Source organism: Octopus bimaculoides, chromosome 2 (assembly GCF_046866305.1).
Source record: "Octopus bimaculoides isolate indiv1 chromosome 2, ASM4686630v1, whole genome shotgun sequence".
NCBI classification, from domain to species: domain Eukaryota; kingdom Metazoa; phylum Mollusca; class Cephalopoda; order Octopoda; family Octopodidae; genus Octopus; species Octopus bimaculoides.
The window spans coordinates 177399693-177412757 of NC_142929.1; the positions used below are offsets into that span (position 1 = coordinate 177399693).

Consider the following 13065-nt stretch of genomic DNA (forward strand, 5'->3'; position numbering starts at 1 on the left):
GCAAGCTAAAGCATAAGAAAATTTGAAAGTGAAAGCACATACATGTAGTGTTCCCAAACAATGTAAATCTTCTTACAAAGAAAGTAAAGAAGATTAGAAAATATGAACTAGTGACCAAGATCAAAACAATATGAAATATGAAAAATAAAGGTAGTGCCAATTGTTATAGAAACACTCACTATGATCAAATAAGGATTCAACATTAAGTAACTTCTAGGCAAAATTTGTGACACACAATTGCAATCTTGGGGAATTACTAAGTCTTAAGTAGTTCTTATGATTGGGTTTTTGATAAGATCTGATGAGTTTATAGAGGCTGGATTTTAAATGTGAACAAGTGCAGCAGAAGCAATAATAATGACAAAAAATAATTTGTTTTAGACACAAGGTCAAAAAATTTGAAAGGAGTTAGTCAATATCAGTGACCCTAGTTCTTGACTGGTACTTTATTTTATTGACCCTCAGAAGACTAAAAGACAAAGTTAACCTTGATAGGATTTGAACTCAGAACATAAAAGCTAGACTGAACATCACATGGCAATTTTTTCAATGTGCTAATGATCCTGTCAGCTTAAGGGACAAAGCCTGCAATTTTGAGAGAAACGGTTAGTTGGCAAAACTAACTCTAGTACTTCACTGGTACTTAATTGACCCTGAAAGGATGGATGGCAAAGGTGACTTCAGTGGGATTTTAATTCAGAATGTATAGAGGCAGAATAAATACTGCAATGCATTTTACCCAATGCTCTAACCATTACAGTAGTAGACACTTGTCCAGTGGGATTGAACCTGGATCCACAGTAGATTTCTTATCCCTACAACTATGTCTCTGCCTTATATTGCCTAAGCATTTTTAAAATACATTATTTGATAAAATGAAAAGCAATTTGTTTCAACCAGTAATCAACATTCAGTTGTAGACTTGGCTCAGTGCTAGCTTGCTTCTTGTTCTATGGCACCTGTCACAATGATAGTCCTTTATTTATTTTGGCACAAGGCCAACAATTTTGAGGGGTGGGGAAGTCAATTATACAGACCCAGCATTCAACTGGTACTTTGATTCTGAAAGGATAAAAGGCAAAGCCAAACTCAACAGAATTTGAGCTCAGAACACAAAGACAGACAAAATGCTGCTAAGCATTTTACCTGACATGTTAACGGTTCTGCCAGCTCTCCATCTTAATTTTCAATAAGGATAAAGATTTTTGAATAACAATTGTAGACTAACACAACAACAACAATAATAATAACAACAACAACAACAATAACAACAACAACAATAATAATAATGATAATAATAATATAAAGCCCAACAACAATGAAACCAGTGATGAGCTAACAGAAGAGCATTTATGTGGTTGTTTGACCGGCAAGAAATAGTAGTCAAGTCTCACTCATACCACACCCTACTGTTTTAGAAGTGGAAGCATACATTGGATATACAGTTTTGGATGCTCATCACCTGAAATAGACGTGCTGGTCCTGGCTGGAATGCAGTTAATCACAGCTGATCTTGACCAAAAACTCAACAGCAATAATTACAATAGGTAAAATCTCCAAAATGTGAATTTTATAAATTAGTGGGAACATAAAATATTTATATTATGATTAGCTACAGAATATGGTTAACTTACAGTCTGGTTAAGTTATTTTATTGTAGTACTGTGAAGCAAAGAGAAGGTAATTAATGTAAATAAATAGTCAATAATAAACTGAAGTTGGCAAAAGACAAAACTTGTTTTGAGAATTGATATTATAATTAAATTGTAGGAGAAATTGGTGGATGGTAGAAATGATAGAACATCACACTAAATGCTTCACACTAACTAAAAGTTAGATCTCTATGTTTTGAGCCCAATTATCAAGCTTCCCCACTTTAATGGCTGATAAAACACTAGTTAAATACCAATGTTGATTTAATTGACTACTCTTTCCCCTTCATCTTGTTGTCTTATGCATAAATTAGAGATCTTTACCAAATTACACTTACTTTGTATTGAATCAATAAAATAGTGTTAGCTATGTGGTTGATTTAGTCAGATATATGCATTCTTCTAAAATGTTGTTGTCCTGTGTCAATAGAAGGAATCCTTGTTTTTGTAATGAACCCTATCCTCACCCTTGTGGAAAATATAAGCAACTATTATTGTTATCATCTTTATTAAGGCAGAGAGCAAATAGAATCATTAGACCATCTTTAAAAAGAAAAATGCCGAGCAATATTTCTTCTAGTTTACTATGTTCTATGTTCAAATACTGCTGAGGTCAATTTTACCTTTCATCATTCTGGAATTGATAGAGTAAAGAGTCACTCAAGTACTGGGATCAATGTAATGAACAAAACCCTTCCATTCAAAACTGCTATGCCAAAATGCAAGCTGACAGAATTGTTAGCACACTGGGACAAAATGCTTAGCAGCATTTTGTTTGTCTTAACATTCTGAGTTCAAATTCCCCACAGATTTTAAACCTTGCACCTATAGTAGAAAGGATTATCAACTATAATGATACTCTTGTACTTTTCTCCGTCACAACATATAAATGAGAAAGGAAGGGGTGATGGCAAACTGGTAATGGGATGATGGAAATTCTACAGTGTAAAAAAAAATCAAACAGCATTTCAACTCTGTGTTAGTATATGTGTGTGTGTACAAGGTATGTGAATGTTTGTATGTGTGAACTAGTGTTCTTTCAGTAACAAACGATGATTGATGTCACATCTCAAAATACAATTACTAGATAATATTGAGAAGTGTATTAATTTGAATTACCATCCATATTCTATCTTTTGTCCTTATTTATATATAAAATACTACAATTAGCTGTCATTTTTTATGGCACGAGGCAAGCTAGTTAATATTATAATTTATTACTGCTTCCATTATCACAATTGAATCCTGTGTGATCATGGTTGTACTGTGTGCATCCTGGTTTTATAATGAGTACATTATTCTAAAACTTACATGTCGCAAGAGGTGACTGAAAGGTTTAATCGATGTAATAATCTTAGAGAGACTTAGAAAGAAAATTACCTTACAAAAGGAACCATGACGAACATACTTCAAAATGAAAATAGCCTTTCTAATAAAACTGTGAAGTTAACTCCTATTTTAGCAGGGGAAATGGCCTTAAAATGGTTATTGTTGTTTTTGTTTGTAAAAAAATACAATTGATTTTTGTTATTTTTAGGAAATTAAAAACTTCTAGAATGTAAAAAAAGTTCAGTGTGAGGGATATCTAAATCAAAATGCTAGAGAATGGTAATAACATAAGACTAATGAAAACAGATTTCAGGATCTGCAGAAGTAGTAATAGTTGCATAATAGCAACAGTTCTATCTCACTGTTAATTAATCATCTACTTGATATACATTAGTAGTAGTAACAGCACATTAGCAGCAAATTTTTGAACATACATTAATTCTATTATAGAAAGACTGCTGGCAAATATAACGAATTATCAAATTGCTCAGAATAGAGGAATTTTAAAAAATCAAATAAACAACATATGCTCAGAGCTATACCTAATTTTTGAGGCACCATTAATCTATACAAGCAGTACCCATAGCAATTCCACAGTTATTTTGAAAACAATAAAATTGTTGGAAGTTTACAAAAGCCTATGAAATATGTAATTTTTCTTGAAGTTGCTTTTTTCCCTGAAGTGTTTGATTCTTGAGATTGCATAAAATCTTTATAATAGTACTCGATGTGAAGTCTTTGGAGAGTATATCTTTAAAAACTATACTCTTTGTTACACACTTGTCAACTCTTCTAACTTGATAGTTCATATTTTTATCTTTTTATCAACAAGGAAGAGCTACATGCAACTGTCCATGTGAAAATACTGTTTCACTTCTCTTTGACTTTCTATTGTGACTATGTTATCAAAATTATTGAAAATATGTTGAAAGAATAATATATATAGTAAAATACTTCAAGCATTCTCATCTATGAAATGAAATTGAAGGTACGAGCTATCTATATTATTCTGTTACAGTTCGACTATGTTGTTGATACTTTAACAAATCTTAATGCAGTGTATAACATCCTTCTTTTCATATCAGAGAAAAATGCATAGGACTGAAGCTAGAGCCCCAATCCCAGTGAACAAAGAGACTAGCTGGCCACTGAGCTGTGAATTCTAAAAATATGACACTTAATGGAAACTATTTATCTCCCCATCAATTGTTTTATGAATAATATAAATAATGCATTATACCTTTGATTTGTTCCACAATTTATCAATCAATTGTCTTACACATAATGTAAATGTGTTTTACTCCAAAGTTAAGAGCTACATACTGAGGTCATAACTGAATGCTATTATAGGTCATATAAATAAATTTTTGTCTCCAATTTTGTTCCATAATTTATCAGTTATATTGTCTTACGAATAATATAAATGTTGTCTGTATAATAAATTATGTCTTTGATTTTGTTACATATTTAGACAGTAGCAGAACAATGTTTTAGATGTAGTATAACAAAGAGCATTGAATTGTTGAAAAAGTACATATACTTCTAAAATATGCAATTTCTCATATCCTCTGGTAATTCATTTTCATTACTGAAAACAAATTTATATTCTATGAATTTCTCCTTGCATTGATAATCATGTTCTTTCCCATGTTAGATAACAACAGAAAGAATATTAGATGTAAGAATTATAGAAATGTCACCTTACAAATAATCTTAACATTTTAGATAATATGCACTACAGTAGACATTTGTTTATAACATGACTTGCTTGGAGTCATGCCACATCTGAAATATTAAAATCAAATTTTCCGGAACACACAGAAAGTATTACCTACCAAATACAAAGATACATGCTTATCAAATAGACTCCATTCATTGAAATATATTTAGACTTGCTGTTCAGGAGGTTAGCTGCCGAATTTTTACGAAGAAACAAGTTTGAGTAGAATACCAAGGTGTCAATTAATGCCAAGGTTATAATTCCTTATATGGATTCCTTAAAGAAATCTTATATAAATATTTCAGCTCCTTAGAAGTTTCTTTGTTAAATTTGGGTTTTAATGAAAAATACTTTATATAGTAGAGCTAAATATATTTTAATGAATATGCTTTTTTTCTATAATAAATATTTCAATCAAACTTTCTCAATATATTCTATAAAACATAGACATCTTCATAATAATAATAAAAAAATCCTTAAATTCATAGAAAAGGTGTGTTTGTGTGTACAGTGAATTTTGATGTTTTGAGCAGACCCCACCTTCACTATTTTGTATTTTCTTTAGCAATTTTGTCAGTTTTTTCTCTCTCTCTCTTAGCTATTGTAGACCATCACTCGTTTCCTTTGAATCTATTTTTTTTCTTATTTGTTAAAGCTTACTCTAATCTCTTGCAATCTGAATATTTATCTGACAGCTTGTTTGCAATTTTGCTCTCAAGCATGCTAATGATTAACTGAATTTCATTCTTTCAGATATGCAGGTACCTTTATGATCAATCAAAAAAAGATTGCGTTAGATATATTTGTATGAAGAATGCTTGTAAAAACATGTATGAAATACAAACAGCCACAAATAAAATTAAATACTGAAAGCTGTTTGGTCATATACTCCATAACCTTAATTATTTACTGCAATATTGCTGACAGAATCTTTCCTCAGTAGATTTTCGAAACATAATTCCATACTAACTTTTATGCAGCCTCTTGAGGTTTTTCACATTGAAAAGCTGATTACAGATGCATGTAGGATGGTTTTTAAAAAAATCAAGATGAACTTGTATATATTACCTGTGCTTGCTATACATACATATGTACGTATGTACATACATATATGCATATGTCACAAAAAGGTAAACAAGTTATGAATGTGGGCTGAATAATTTAAATGACACTTATGCAAACAAAATATGCATAATTAATGGTAATAGGTGAGATATCTAGATTAACTGAAAGTTTGGAAATTGCATATTTGTTGAAATCTTTATTTAGTAATTATTTTTTCTAGTTATACCGGCTCTTTATCATGAAGAGACAAAACTTCTCAGTTGTAGTAAAAGCAAGCAAACAAATTCAACAGTGTATGAAAAGAATTCTTCCCTCATTATTACAGAAGAAATATAGACTATGCAAGTGAATCAAAGGAAATTCATCTAAGACAGCAGTAACCATTAACAAAATCTGGTAGAGTATAGCAGAACACTTGATAAATATTGTTGCTGTGTGTTCTCATAGGAGCTATAATTAAACCTTCTCTCCACTTCTTTATAGAGACAGGCATTATTCCTGTTGGCCTTAGATTGCAAGTACATTTAGAAGCTAAATAACTTATCTATATTATAATGAAACATAAACAAAGGTGGCTCATCTAGGAAGTTACATATTGCAGACAAACTCAACGGTATAATGAACAGAGTTCAACATTAATTACATGGAAAAAACATGGATTCTGTAATGGGAATGAAGGCAACCCATCTAAATAACTCTGACTAGAAAATTCATACAGTGTTATAGAGAAGACTACTAAAGTACAACATCAGACAACCTTTTTAGTGTTAGGGGTAAAGAAAACTGTCCAGATCATACTGCAAAATGATTGGTAATAGAAAAGGCATCCAGCCATATAAAATGTCCTCCCCCACCCCCACCTCACAAAGAAGTGAAATATAAAGGATATTTGGTGGTTTTCTTAGTGTGTGCTGAATTGTGAGAAACAATGACTGTTGGTAATTGTGAAACCAATCCAACAGGAATATTTCATATACATTTATAAAGAGAGGATGATGTATATCATTCTCTCTCTCTCACCCGTTCTTGCTCTCTCTCTCACACACACATACACACGACATATAACAGGGTGTGTCAACTTTTGAAGCCGCCTCTTTCAAGAGCTATATCTTTCTCCTAACTTTTTTTTTTTTTACCTTTTTAGATAAATAATGTCAGACCCAGCAAATCAAAAGGCATGCTGTGATGCAGAGACAGCTTTCTTCCTGCAAGTTGTCTGATCCTTCAATGTCAAAGTCTGAAAGGTGCTGGAAGCTGCTGAAGGGGATACAACATCAGCAGCTAAATGCAAAACGCATGTACATAACTTTGTACAAGAAGTCCAAGAAATAATTGATAAAATGCCCAGAAAGTCAATCAGAGCCACTGCAGAAAACCCTCAAGGTTTCAGAATGAACCATCAGAAGAACTGTGCATAAGGACATCCATTACAACTCATATGTGATGCGGAGGGGCCAGTTTATGTCACATGTGACGAGAGAGAATAGTTCGACCTGTGCAAAGTGCTTGCTAAACAAGTTAAAACACCAAGAGGCTGGAATACTTTGGTTTTTCTCCAATGAGAGAAACACTGATCAGGACCAAAAAGTAAACAGAAGGAACAACAGATGGTTATACAAAGACCTGAATGAGGTTCCAATGAAGCGGCTGTTGTTTAAATCTCAGTTTTGTCAATCAAAATAATCCATGGTACCTGAACATTCAGACATTATTCACGTAGAATAGTGAGAGGTAAGTCTTAGTTTGATTTTTTGCAACCCTAAAGATTCTGCTAGCGCATTCACAGCTAACAAAGCACAGGGCCAGACTTTAGATCGTGTAGGTGTATTTTTACCCACTCTGATGTTTACACATGGCCAGTTATATGTTGCCATGAATAGAGCAATGAACTCCAGTAAGTTGAAAATTATTGTCTAGAAAGAAGTTTTGTAATCATATTGATATTTTTGAAAGGAATATGATTCACAATTTAAATAAGAGTATATAAACAAGCGTAAAATAGTGTAAACAACTAAATTAAAAGTATATCTAAATAACATTTTTTCTTAATACTTTTTATATAGTGGTCAAAGGAAGGTTTGGCTTTCGTTAGGAGTGGTCCACATAACCATTCATGACACTGAGGCTGGGAGCTTATTTCAGTTCAGGAGTGAATCGTCATCACATGTTACTTAGTCACAAACACATGTCATATAGCTGCAACAGAATGCTGTATCACCAACAATAATGTGATTTCTCTAAGACATCATCCAGTAAGCTATCAAGTCCATTTACACATTTCTCAAGACATACTGCTGTTATGACTTACCGCCCTCGTCTTATGCCTCCATCATAGATGGGTAGATTTTCAAGTACTAACAAGAACTAACAGCAAACACAAAACTGCTGACAATAACAGCAATGATGATATTTATGATGATGATTATGACGATGTTGATGATTATAATGATACAAAGAGATTTAAATCTCTCAATCAAATAACAGAAAGCAAACAATCAGGCAAATATTAAAAAAAAAATCTTGATAAACCAAGTATAAATGAGAAAAAATTATATTTACTCTGAAAATGGATATACGATCTTCTTTGGGCAGCTTTTGAAAGTCTGGAATGTATTTCATGAAATTGATAAGTCTACATATGAACACATTACTAAGGACAAAAAATTCCTTAGTGTTTTTAGGTATTACAAAAGCCCCACTGGGGTAGTTTTCATTAAATGTGTTTTCATGTTCTTGGACGACCATGCGAATATATGTAATTGTTTGTGAAATTGACTCCGACACTTCTAAGGTATTCCAAAACAGGTGATGGCTGACTGGATATTTGTCTGCAGGATAGACCCAGGTTTTTAAGTTTGGGACGTCGAGCGCGGGCTCAGCGTCTTCATATAGTGGCTGCATATATTCAAATGAGCTGATACTGGATGCTGATGGAGATGGTGATGAGTTATTATTATTATTATTTAATGGGGTATTGTTTTGTTGTGATGAAGTAAGTCTTTGTCTCCGTTTTGCAAGCTGTTCTTCATCTGTAAAGAAAGAAAAAAATAATCGAAATATTTACTTTGACAAAGCAAGAGGACCAGTTTAATTTTAAAAAAAGAGTAGGGAAGTGAAACACAAACAAGTGAATCGACTCAAAATGGTCATGAAAATACTATGTCATCATGGAAGATTTACTAGACACTTGATGTGTGGTGAGTTTAATAAGGGGTTAGAATGTTATGCACACATTGTCACATATCTTTAATCAGAAATAGATTCTATATATAATAAAAGCGAGCCTGAAATAAATGGGAGACTCTTCAATGTGGCCAAATATTAAAGTAGTTTCTCAAGACTCAGAGGATGGGCTGAAGACAGCACTAGTATGGAACTGACAACAACGATAGAACTGTAGTACCTATTTCCAATTTAATGGACTCAGTTATTTTCCCCAAAGACAGAACATAGTATCAATAAAAAGATATGAACTGCTAATCTCTTAGATGGTTGTCAGATACTCCATTACTAGCATATATATTTTATGAGTCACTATGATTCCCCCTGAGGCAATTTACATTACCCCTAATGAAATTTGAACCAGATACATATATAAATGAATAAAAACAACAATTAAGCTATGACTAAAGGTTGATATATGCTTTTTCTGGCAGGATAATGCTTACTCGTTTTTTTTTTTAATTGAATTTACTCATGAGTTCAAAACAATTTTAATGTAGAAATGCAAGAAAAACTAACCAAATCTATGTTCTTTATTTATATATTTTTATATTACTGAAAATGCAACAGAGACATTGAATCCCAGTTATCATAGCAATTTCTATATACTTTGAGGAGTACACTTTCCCTGGAAGCCTATATGAGGATATGTACTTAGCACTGGAAGCTAGTGAAACAATTGGCAGAACTATAGCTTTTCATTAGAACCATTTGTTCATGAGTCGTTAACAACAAGTGAGAGGATACAAAAAGCCAAAAATAATCTTCAAATGGTCATTTTATCAACTCTAGAAACTCATTTTGACATGTCTCAAGAAAGGATGTATATATTCAAGAGTCAATCCCTCTAGAAAAGGGAAAATAACAGATAATGTTACTCACTTAATATCCAGTCCTTTTTCATACCAACAGCAAAACATTTCTTTAAACGGCAACTTGAGCAGAATTTTCGAGTATGTGGGTCTAATCTACAGTTACCATCAAATGTACAGTTAAACACCTGCAAAACAAAGTCATTCAACAATGGATTACAGTTATGGAGATAACAACTGGCAAAGAAAATACCAATTATAGTCCTATTGTTTCTTTACACTGAAGGACATGTAGTTTTACTCCGTATGCTGGCTATGGTGAAAAAGACTTAGTGATGACTATTATTTAGAAGACTAAGAATAAAGTATTTCCTCTGGCCAAGCTCTCATCAATTTTTTCAAGTATTGCATAAGAGAAATGCTATATCATTTATTTATTTTTATATTTACTTGTTTCAGTCATTTGACTGCAGCCATGCTAGAGCACCACCTTTAGTCACCCCCAGGACTTATTCTTTTTAAGCTTAGTATTGGTCTCCTTTGCTGAACTGCTAAGTTACAGGAACTTAAACACACCAACATTGATTGTCAAGCAATGGTGGAGAGACAAGCACAGGCACACACATATATATATATATATATATACGATGGGCTTCTTTCAGTTTCTATCTACCAAATTCCCTTACAAGGCTTTGGTCAGCCCGAGGCTATAGTAGAAGACACTTGCCCAAGGTGCCATGTAGTGGAACTAAACCTGGAACCATGGGATTGAGAAGCAAGCTTCTTACGACACAGCCATGCTGTGCCTAGAAAATTTGTCGAGGTAAAAATGGTGAATTTTCCATGACTAAGGGACAACTCTAGACATGCAAATGTAGGCCAAAGCCTACAACTGAGAAAGAGGACATTTGATCTTGGTATTCAGGATAAACTGAAATCTGTTTTTTTTTTCTTTTTTGGATTTGCCCAATATGGATGTTTCCCTTTTGGCACAGATGCATTTGCCCACACATGTTATTTCATTGTTTTCTTTTTTTCTCCTTGCCTGTTTCCCACACTCTATGTAAAACATTACAGTTTTGTAGCTTTGTAATATCCCCCATTCACTGCCATTGGGCAATGAAGAATTACTGTTGCTGTTGCTGTTGTTGGAAAGTTACTATAGATTAGATTTCTTGGATTTGCTTACGCAGAATTGCAAGAATAACATCTATTACTTCCCTTCAGGCACACTTTTAACTGTAGTTAGGTTTCTTAGGATAAAAGCAAACTTTTTTACCTATCAAAATGTACAGAAGTTGTGAACATTCATCATAAGTAAATAAATAAGATGATAATAAGAATATACATGCTGTAAGAGCCCCAGGGAGTGATTTAAGAACTGGTGCTTATCTCCAGTTTCATAATGCAAAATTGAATAATTCTGCTTCAAAACAGACAACAACCAACTAAATACGTAACATTACTAGATGATTTCATGCCTGCTAATAGGAGACTAAGAAATATAGAATTACATGTTCTTATCAAATGCACAACAAAATGCCTACAGAGGATTTGAACTTAAAACGTCATGTCCACTTGGCCATTTCCCTGTGTAGATGATAAGGATTTCTGACTTTGGCAGAAATTCGGAAGTAATCTTTTATCTTTCATCTGTTTCAGTCATTAGACTGTGGCCATGCTGGAGTTGTATAATCCATAACATTTATCCTAGTACTTAGCTGTAATTACCTGATCAACCTCAGGATGGAAGGCATAGCAGACCCTGGCAGAATTTGAAATGAGAATATAAACTGATACAACCATATACTGAAAGGTACTTTTTCCAACACTCTAAAAATCCTGGCACACACATATACACATGCACAAATATATGTAAACCGCAACCATCACTTATAAGTGAATATGACTAAGTAGTATCTACTATTTTTTCACTAATTGTTTAAGGTGGGTGCCTATATTGTCACAACTGCTTGCTTTATAGTTTGCATACACTAAATATGCACTGGATGAAGGACTCAATATTAAATGCAGAGTTGAAATAATATTTGTTATTAATAATTTTTATTATCAATAGAGACTACTTCAAAGTTTCCCTGATGCTAGCTTCTCAAAACAGTGTTGCAAAAAGTACCATTATGGTCTTCTGGTGCAAAGTATGATTTATTAGGCCTGAAAGAATCATCTAATTTTAGTGCAGTAGCTAAGCCTTTAGCTTCCATATTCATATTGCTTAAAGAGTTGTGGCAGGATTTTTTGCAGTTGTTATCGTGGACATGCTGGGGCAGTGCATAGAAGAGTTTTTAGTTGAACAAATTGACCTCAGTAATTTTTTAAAGCCTGTTACTTATTCTATTGATCTCTTTTGATAAACCACTAAGTTACAAGGACAAAAACTGACACCTATTGCCAAGCAGTGGTGGGACACACACACACTTATTTTTGTGTGTGCGTGCGTGTGTATATATATATATATATATGCCATTTCTTTCTGTGTTCCTTTCAGTTGAAGAGCATAGCTCGAAATGTCAAAGACTTTCTCTATTCCCGAGCGTTAAACTAATACATCCATTTGTTGTTTACACCACCTGTCTTCATCTGTTGTTTTTTTCGTAAATTCTCCCATATATATATATATATATATATATATATCTCAATTCAAACAAACAAATAATTAAAAAACAGAGAAAAAAAAGAAAGAAAGAAATGTGAGGACGTACACAAGAAATATATTAATATATACATATGATGGGTTTTCAGCTTCCATCTGCCAAATCCATTTAGAAGGTTTTGGTTGATCTGGGGCTATAATAAAAGGCACTTGCCCAAGGTGCCCCATGTAGTGGGACGGAACTTGGAATCATGTAGTTGAGAAACAAACTTCTTACTACACAGCCATGCATGTGCTTAGAGATAGAATTTGAAAGATGTGTATTAAATGTGTTTATCTATCTCATAAGGTTTTGGTTTTGATAGTGGTTTACAAATTAATTGCTAATATTTTTTAACTGTATCAATCTTATGTGTAAGTTATTCTTGGAAATGGTTGGTGTAATTAATAAACTGAATGTTCTTTGTCATATGCAACAGGTTCATTTTTAAAATTTTGTGGTATGAGGTTCTGAGGTGGATATTTTAGATTTTTTTTCATCTAAACTGGTAGAGATACATTGTCCTGCACATTTTATTTATTCACTTTAGTCTTACATCATAGCACCAAGTAATTTGTCATCTGATATCTCTCTGTATATGGAATCATCTGATA

At 32.9% G+C, this 13065-nt stretch overlaps 1 protein-coding gene across 16 annotated transcripts in view; it reads right to left on the reverse strand.

The window, feature by feature from the left end:
• LOC106882686 (vitamin D3 receptor) overlaps nt 1–13065 on the reverse strand; it is an 886520-nt gene that overhangs the window by 13464 nt on the left and 859991 nt on the right. For all 16 annotated transcript variants that reach the window (XM_089348112.1, XM_089348109.1, XM_089348107.1 and 13 more), the window contains 2 exons: nt 9871–9988; nt 8326–8795 (listed from right to left, as the gene is read on the reverse strand). In XM_089348112.1, coding sequence (XP_089204238.1) covers nt 8326–8795; nt 9871–9988 — 588 coding nt within the window. The remainder of the gene's footprint in view (nt 1–8325; nt 8796–9870; nt 9989–13065) is intronic.